The 9,642-nt window shown below is 41.7% G+C and overlaps 1 protein-coding gene across 2 annotated transcripts in view; it reads right to left on the reverse strand.

Annotated features, from left to right (window-relative positions):
• Positions 1–9,642, reverse strand: part of myripb (myosin VIIA and Rab interacting protein b) — a 120,056-nt gene that overhangs the window by 55,515 nt on the left and 54,899 nt on the right. For both annotated transcript variants that reach the window (XM_005722519.1, XM_005722518.1), the window contains exon 3: positions 1,202–1,423. In XM_005722519.1, the coding sequence (XP_005722576.1) occupies positions 1,202–1,423 (222 nt within the window). The remainder of the gene's footprint in view (positions 1–1,201; positions 1,424–9,642) is intronic.

Raw genomic sequence — 9,642 nt, forward strand, 5'->3', positions numbered from 1 at the left:
ACACACACACACACACACACACACACACACACACACACACACACACACACACACACACACACACACACACAAAAATAGTCAGAAAATGCTAAATGCAGCACATATACACATGCCTGCTGTTTTTTCTGGAGTGTTGCTAACATTACAGCAACAAAATTACACCTTTGAAGACATCACCTCATACAAAGGAAGCTTTTACAAGCTGATACTTAGAGCCTAAACACACACACATATATATCATATCCCAAACCCCACTGAATCCACCACAAATGGACTCACACTTTGGCGTTGTATTTTCAACAACCTGCTCAGACACAGAGAGTTTAATATTCATCTAATGGCAAGTCGGGACACACGAATAACTCCCAAGGCTTTGGACAAAACTGCATGCATAAACAGCCCAAAACAGACACAGACACATGCATATGCACACACAGCAGTCATTTGCAAACGCAATTGGCGTTCCCCTGCCTCACACGCTCCTGATTGTTTTGGTTTTTTTGTCCTTCAAATAACAAACATGCATTGATTCCTTTAAAACCCTGACTTTTTTGTTTGGGAGAAAAGCAGAAAGAAATCATTTATTTTACTGTAGAAATTGGGTCCTTTTATGTAAATGTGAAATCTGCTGGAGAAAAATGGACACATGCCAATTTTCATCACCACTGCCTTGTTGTATCTCTATTACCAACAGTTCATATCAACAATCGTAACATTTATTTTATAACTTTTCTCCACCTTTTCATTAACTGCCCTGCACTTTTCCCCTTCATCACCATATTAAACATGCAGAAAAATGCAAATGGAAACAGGGATGTTTCAGTAAGAAATAATTGGACATTATGATGTTTAAAAAAGCAGCAAAACAAAAATCAGAAAAAGACTCAAAACACACCCATCCTTAAGGCACTGTCACCATCAAAGTCCACCTTTCCCTCTCGTTCATTCACTTTTCCCCATCTCTCTCCTTCAGAGTCAGTATTCCTACAGCCCTCTTCCTCACTTAATCTTCTTTTCTTCTTTCATAAATTCCCTCCCGTTTACCCCCCATCAATTTTTCTCTTCCTTCAGTCTCCTCCAGTCAGCCAATTCACAGCTTCTCTCATATCTCTCACCCTCATTCATTCCACTGACCTAATCTCCCCTGCCTCTGCCTCTGCCCAGGGTGTGTATGTGAACGTGTCTGCGTGGAAACACTAACCTGCCCTTCTGGCACGCTGAGCAGAGCCACGCTTTGTCCCTCTTGCTGTAGGTGCAGCAGGTCTTGCAGACGTTGTACTGGCAGTCCGGGCACTGGCGCTTGGGGTTGAGCAGGAAGGTGAAGGGCGCGCAGCAGCGGATGCAGCAGTGCTCGTTGAAGCGGTGCTGCTTGGAGAGGATGGAGCATCTGCTGCCTTCCTCCGCCAGCTCCTGCTTCATCTCGCTGAAACCGGGAGAGCGAGAGAGAGAGAAAGCGAAAGAGAGAGAGAGAAAGAGAGAGAGAGAGAGCGAGAGAGATATGATGAGGGGAGGGAGGGAGAGAGAGAGAGAGAGGGGGGATGTGAGCGCCTGGTTGAGAGGTAGGACGTGAAAACGGCGGAGGACGCCGCGATGCAGAGTGAATGAAAAAACTGTGGCAAATGAAAAATTGGGCGGTGGGGGGTGAACAAGGGAAGGGCAGAAGGGGTCAAGGGTTTGGTGAAAACACTCTGCTGCTCCATGTTTCTGCCTCAAACGCCTTCTCTTTCCCTTACGCCGATTTTGTGGAATTAACGTGATGGCTGACATTTCAATTTGCGAGGACCTGTCATGCCTTTTTTTTGCACTTCAGTCGGAACTCCGCTGAGGACAGCATGTCATGCGCATCCAAAGCATCAGATGAAACTGAATTGTAGTTTGTTAATCAAGATATTATGAGGTTTGGAATAATTACAATAAACTGGCTTAAATCGCAGTTAAGTTGAAGGTCAATACACACAAACGAGCCTGACTGGGGAAAAAAGGAGCATAAATAGAAAGCCTCTGATGAGTTACTCAAACTAAGGTTTAAAATCACATAAATGATGAACAAAGACTCGCTGATCACATCAGAGAACTGTTTCCACTGATCAGCAATTAGGAATTAGGCTAAAAAGTTGAACAAAACCAACTGAAAAAAGCAAACAATAATCCACAGTCTCAGCTGACTCTGACAATCCTACAGCTTCCAAAAATTAAGTGAGACTAAATTTATATCCTTCACCTGTAGCTGGGTATTAAGCTTATGAGAGAGACAGTATAATACGGACTGTTAATCAGTGTTTTAACCAGCAAAGCATCTTTCCTATCCGAAGCCTCAAGTGTTCACATTAACTATGCACATGGGTTTACCTCTGCAGGATTTGTGCTTACTGGGCAAAATGCAAAATCAGCAGAGGCTACAATAAATTATGTAATGGTTCGCATTTGTATCATAAACACATCCTCATCATCATCATCATCATTCGATGTTGCACTTGTGTCAGCTATATTTAAAATGACCCTCAGTGAGAAGGAGAGCTCGAGTAAGAACACATTTATCCATGTTTACATCATCAGCCATCACTTGTCATTAGGCACGAGCGGCAGCTGAGATGCAGAGATCGAGATGTTGCTGCTGGCGAGGTGTGAAAGTGAGTTCAGCTTGAATGGGCAGCGGGTAAATTATTTAAAGCCTCTACCCTACCCTCAGCCAGGTCACGGCCTACTGAGCTTACGCTGATCTCACAGATGCACACATGTGCATGGCAGATGGGGCTTATATGTGCATACCACAGGCGTTAGAAGTATTCTTTACACCACAGAGTCAATCCTAACCAAACCACTAAGTCATACATGAAAAATTAAGTAGGGAGCAAAAAGTGTGGTGAATGCAGCATATTGCAAATTTCCTGTGTGTATTTTGTGTACATGTTGTGTCGAACCAGCGGGGACCCTGCACTCTCCTGCTTCCCTAAGTTATTAACGCTGCTCCTCGAGCAGATCTCCTCTGCCGCCTCGCTGATTGCTTTTCCTATGCATCATTAGACGTAGCATAATAACAAGACGAACCAACCATTTCATATACAGCGTCATGTGAGAAAGAGGTAGGTTTGGGGTGACGAGCGTGGGCGTTGCATATGGACACGGACGTAAACAATTATATACCAAAAACGTATTCAAAAGGAGGCTTTCATAGTTTTGCAGCTGGCAAATATTGGTTGCACTCAAATTAAATGATAAATGAAAATATTCAAAACACATTTATGTGCGCAAAGAAAAGCAAGGGAAATATATGCAGAGAACATTAATATCTCAATAAGCTAAAGACGCAATTGCCTGGAAATCATTTCCCTCAATCCTGATTATGATCAGGATCCATTTTGCCTTTCTGCTTTCATGTTATGGGTTTAATGAGCAGCCCAGTTAGACTGAAGCTAGCTATAGCCATTTAATTAAATGATCGAGCAAATGTACACATATCCAAAGACAAAGAGTGCTCATCATGCCTGCTATCGCTTCACATTACCTCATTTCCCTGTTAATGAGACATGAAAACCTGTGCTCACTGCAGAGTAATCGGTGTAGATACATGTAGGTCATCCAGGTATCAGCGAGGTACAATTGGCCTCAGTGAGAAATAACACAAGGCGCTCCCTATTCACAAAGCAGTGTTTTGAGTTACTGATTTTTAACAGGTGTTTGGCATACAGCTTATAATATAATAATAATGTGTTGGAAATATTATAGCATTACATTTTAAAGAATGCTCCAAAATTCCTGCTAACGGCTGATAGCTCAGGCATGCTAGAGTAAAAAAATAGAACTCCAAGCTCCTTGTGAAAGAAAAGGGGAACATCTGCCATTGCCTTGTGCTTGCATTTAATTACCAGCTCATTTTTGATCACAGGGTGGTTGGCAACCCGTCTCCAAACAGTCATGGTCCACCTCAGAGGATCACTCTCAGACAGACTGGCGAAAGTTTGCAAATAACCGCCATCTACTATATAAACACATGACACAACATGTTGCAGTCAGTCTTAGTCAGTCTGCAGCACTGAGAGCAACTTGTCAGAAACGAGTCTCTTTCAAATAGGACACTCTGGCTACAGACTGGTTTATTAGTATTTGTTATTCGGTATATATGCCTATATAAAAGATTATCCAAATAAAGGATTTCTGTTTCAGATCTTTGGGTTTCTGACTGAACTCTGAATGTATGGAGTTAATGTGAAGGACGATGATAACAAATTAGCAATTTTCACAGGTTTATCATAATTAATTGCCATATTATCACAAACAGATTGCATATAATGGTCAACTGGACCCCATTCAGTCAAACTCATAGCAAACTGACCTCATCTTAACAGTGTTTCAATGCACCAACGTCGCATGGAAGCTGACTACTGACTACGACTGAACGGAGACCTGATCCCAGTCTTCAAAGGAACCATTTCGAAGGCAACAAGGTCGCAGGTTCATTGCACAGTAATTTTGCTTGTTTTGAATCACTGTTTTTCCTACTGTACTAAGTTTACTAAGCTACAACACAAATATTTTGTTTAAATTTCTGCTTCATCTTTTTGGTCCAATGTCGTTGTCTTCTTCCAGTTGCTCCCTTTTAAAAAAAAAAAACACACACACACAAATGTGCGAAATAGTTAATAACTGGACTTTGTGGTAACACTGACATTTTCTTTTAACCCAACTCAGAGTACATTGCTTTTATACATCTTCTCTTGTGCTATGCAAAGAGATTTATCTCCTATATCGCAGTCTGAGACATTCTTGTTGATCTTTATTGATTCACACATAGATCTTGGATTTAATAGAGCGCTGTGCTTACAAAAAGCTCCATAAATAATTCAATAATGAGGGTGAACTGTTTAAAATTCACTCTTTTATCTTTAAAGGAGGATAAAATACTACATTTTTATTTATTAAATAAGGTCAGTCACTCATTAAAATTAATCTTATTTTGTCAATCAATATGTGTATTGCACTACTATAACAGAATGGGCTGAGAATGTTTGGGAAATGACAGTAACAATTAAATGAATTTAAAAACAATATTTATATAGTTACAGAGCCAAACTGTTGATTAACCGTCACATTTATCAATTTTACTTCATCTCGGCTCAGTTTATTTTAAGACTGCCAGGTAGAGCAGGTTAACCACTAGCACTGTATTCACACCATCTCTGGGTTTCCTCGCTGCATTTGAAATGCGTATAATATAATTAATTACTGAAGCCTTCCTTAATGTCAACATGATTAACTGTAGCAGCTCTGCAAAGTTCTACAGGTGCTGAAAGTTTAAGGATGCCAAACTGTTAAATTAAAAACGATTGATTATGCAAATAAGTCACTGCAGTGCACATGTTGACGGTGCCATGGGTTTAAGAGGGGGGAGAGAGCACACCCGCTGAATACTAACTTGTTTTGTAATCCAATACAGAAGAGTCGGGATGATATGTGGACCTAATGATGTTCAGGCTATGTCTGAAAATCTGTCACTCCCAGCAAATATTGTTTGTGCTGAAGATCTATTAGCTCGAGTCTTTTTCATCTCTTTCTCCTTTTCCATCAAGTCTGCCCTGCATCCCCTTCTCACTCACACTCCTAGTGTCTGTCAGCCATCCATTAACATAGTAATTTTCCCTCCGTTTCCACCTCTCCGTAATGTCCATTCCTCTCTCTCTCTTTCTGTCAGATGACACAGTCTCCCAGATGACAAACAGGCTGGCTTAGGCTTAAGTTTCTGGGTGATGTTGAATCATGTTATGATCAGATTTGTAATCTAGATAATGGCATTTTGCAGTCTGGCTGGAAAACAAAAACAATTGCCGTTTCTTTCTAAATGATGTATCGCCCTCTCAGCAGCTGTTCTCTTGCTCAGTGCAGAGCTCAAGAGTTATAGCTCTCAAAACAGTTGCACTGATGACCTAAGCCTGGCATCACAAATGCCCAAATGTGAATTACTCTGAAACCAGCTTTGATTTCCAAGGGGCATCGTCAGCAGGTAGCAGCCAAAATAGCTCTGGATGCAATTAAAGAGACCAAGAACCAGCACAAGGCTGAGTGGACATCCAGGAAGGTTTTGTCCAGGGCAGATAAAATACCAGTTTTCAAACTGGCCAGGAATCCAAGGGCTAATGACTAGCACACAAGTGAAAGTCACTGTGATTAATAAGGTGGATTAGATGTGAAGAATCACTGTAAAGAATCGCTACTGTCCATCCATCCTCTTCCGCTTACCTTTTTAGGGTCGCAGAGTGGGGGGGGGAGCTGGAGCTTATCCCAGCTGTAGGGTGAGAGGCAGACAACAATTCGCACTCACATTCAGACATATGGGCAATTTAGTGTTACCAATTAACCTATCCCCACTAACTGCATGTCTTTGGACGCACAATCTGATATCCTCGTGTTCATCTGATGATGTGGGAACAACACCAACACGAGGATATCAGATCGGCTGTGGGAGGAAGCCAGAATACCCGGAGTGAACCTACGCAAATATCTATCTATCCATCAATATATATCATATATCTATATCTCATCAATCTATTCGAGTCGAATATCTTTCATTAGATACAGATATGGAAACACGTCTGTCAGCGTCAGCAACTGTGTTATAACTATAGTCATGTGAAAAAGTCAGGTTTGGTAGGACTCTATGCAGCCCTCTGAAAAACTGAGTCCACCTTTATTGCTTCTATAGGAATTAAGAGGGTAAGTAGCAGCAAAGTCCTGCTAATCAAATGACCTGGATTATGATCAAGTGTGACCACCTCTTTAAAAGCTTAGCCAAAACTGGGTCATGCAGCAAGACAAGGATCTCAAGCACAGCAGCAAATCTACAACAGAATGGCTGAAAAAAAAAGAAAAAGAATCAATGCATTGCAATGGTCCAGTCCAAAGTCCTGACCTCAACACCGAAGCAACAAAATTCCTCTCCAACGATGTGAGAGATTAATGAATTCATAGAGAAAAGTATAAATTCAAGTTATTGCTGCTGAACGATGGGTCAGTGTAGTTAGATTTTCTATAGATAGCATGGAGTCCTGTGTAAAGCTTCTGTTTCACATGACTGCATGCTGAACAGGCACACAATTAGCTAAATCCAAAGGTAATGAGTAAGTAGCATCAGAATAACTATCATGACAGTAAAAAAATATTACTAAGAACTTAAAAATCCCTCCTCATTCTAAACTTCAGGTTGCTGCATTTCTATACGAAGGCCAGAGAGACTCGCCATCTCTGAATAAGGAATGGGATTTCATTTCTGAGCAAATATGGAGGGACTAGTGAAATCTGAAATGGCACAAATCGAAGCCTGCTTAAAGACCATGCAGGGTGTTTTTAAAGTTAATTCATCACTATAGAGATGCGCACTCAGCTAAAAACAAAATACAAGCACATAAGAGTACATAAATATTTGATATAACACACGGTAAAAAAAACCTGGCATGTGATTTTGGATAAATGGCACAACTTTAATACAATAGGGAAAAATGTGGCAGTAGCATGTCATAGGAAGGTGGGGGTCACATGTAGCGATACTGTTAAGTTCATGTTGGTATTGCTGAGCAAAGCGCCACAGAGAAAATGAGCGTAAAATATAACACAGAGACTTTTATCAAATGTTTGATCTGCCTGCTGCAGCAGAAACCTGCAAAACCAGTATCTGCACTTCACCAGAATCCCAGTGACTCACACAGCCTGGCAGCAGAGGGATGTGAGCAAAGACTGGGGTGACAGGATGGTATTAGTGTAGCGAAACTGTGTGTGTGTGTGTGTGTGTGCGCGCGCGCGCGCGTGTGCGTGCGTGCGTGTGTGACTGTATTTATTGATCAGAGTATTTTCAAGTGTACAGCAGCTAAACGCTTTGATAACTGAACTCGAGACTTTTCTGAGCACTTAAGCTGCCTTCACTTCAAAGTGGAAAATACAAAATGTGAAGAAGTACTTTGACTTGTGTTTGGATGTTTACAAAACTCACACAGTGGGACCTGTGTCCCTTCTGTGGTCAAAAAGAAATGCTTCTCACTGCAAATCATAGAGTGTTCGACTGAACAATTGATTAAATTTAGCAGAAGGTGAAAATGAGGGCAAGGTTTAAGAATTGATGGTTTAGGTCAGTCTTCAGGAAATGAATGTAATCAATGTGATGTCCTTTCAACTAATGAAAGTGCGACTGGCTGCCTGTATGGACTCAGGCTTGAGTCAGGATCTCAGCTTGACATCCCCTCCTGATGTTATTCAGCCTGAAGTGACTTATCTACACACTAAATTCTTGCGCATGCACACACATTTCTGACTTTGAGCATGAACACCTGAAGCAAATTTTGGCTCGAATGAAGAGAAAAAAAACTTTCCTTTGGACCCCGGCAGGATAAAGCTGATTTACACAGTTCATCTAACTTCAATGCCGGTTCCAAGAGACAGCAGCGAGTACCACAATCTCAACTCTTATTCTCCTCTGCAATGCAGTAGCAGACTGGCACATGGGTAATACAAATCAAGGTAGAGGAGTTGTGACATTCAGCTGTTGGGTTGCTGGCAAGCTGCTGATTGATGTGCAGGTGTGAAGAGGCTGGTGAGCTGAGATGAAATCATATAGCTTGCAGGCAGATGGCAGGGATCCCTATCATGTGCAAGTTAAAATATTAAAGTGTCAAATGAATAATTCACTGAAAAAAAATAAAAATAACACATGCAGCCCTAGAACTTCAGGCTACAGAAGATGGAGTAAGCTCCAAAGTCTAACTGTTATTGAATAAAAATCAGAGTTACAAACCCTTTCACAATGCACCAAAACTCAGTACATTAGTCCATATCAGAGTACAAATGTTAACCTCATAGTGGCACTATACGAACCATCCAGTAACTAACAGTGTTGGGAAGGTTACTTTTAAAATGTATTCTGTATATGGAGGACACTGGACTCAGCACATTCGGGTGAAGTTTCCCAACTTTACTTCGTTACCGGAAGATCCCCCCTACACAGCCTTATGGGTACAGTAGTCTTCCGCTACACCTCCTCCTTTTAGCTAAAGACATACTTCGTAACGACTCAAACAGTTCACAAGAACAGAAATGCGGAGCATCATCAAACGTGAAGATTATACACATCCCTCATTTGTTCACTTACATTTAAACGGAACACAGTATTGTAAGCATCTCTAACAGCCTAACCCAGCTTTGAATAGAGCATGCATGGATAACTACAGATAATTACACATCCAATCTTTCAGGAGGTCTCACCTCTCGACCAGATCTGGTAACAGTCCCTGTTGGTCTAAGGTGGCTCCTATTTCTCCTCAGAAAACCCCTGTCTGTCTCTACCACATAAGATCTGGGGGTATTGGCAGGTCTAACTACTGCTCCAGTGGTTCCTTCAGTAGTAATCCACACTTTCTGTACTGACGATAGATCCAGAAGCGGTCTGACTCTATGTCTGCGGTTGTAGTGTTTTGCCTGCTCACGCCTCCCCTCCTCATCTGTAATGCAAAAAGCCTGTAAGTCGGGCAACTTTGGCACCCGCTTTGCCGCTGCTTGTGGCAATGGTCTCCTCATGAGCAACTGTACCGGTGAGAACCCATGTTCCAGTGGGGTGGCCCTGTACGCTAGCAGTGCTCTGTTGTAGTCACAATCCGGTTGTTC

The sequence above is a fragment of the Pundamilia nyererei genome, unplaced genomic scaffold, assembly GCF_000239375.1.
Source record: "Pundamilia nyererei isolate P.nyererei 1_Seehausen unplaced genomic scaffold, PunNye1.0 scaffold00007, whole genome shotgun sequence".
NCBI lineage: Eukaryota > Metazoa > Chordata > Actinopteri > Cichliformes > Cichlidae > Pundamilia > Pundamilia nyererei.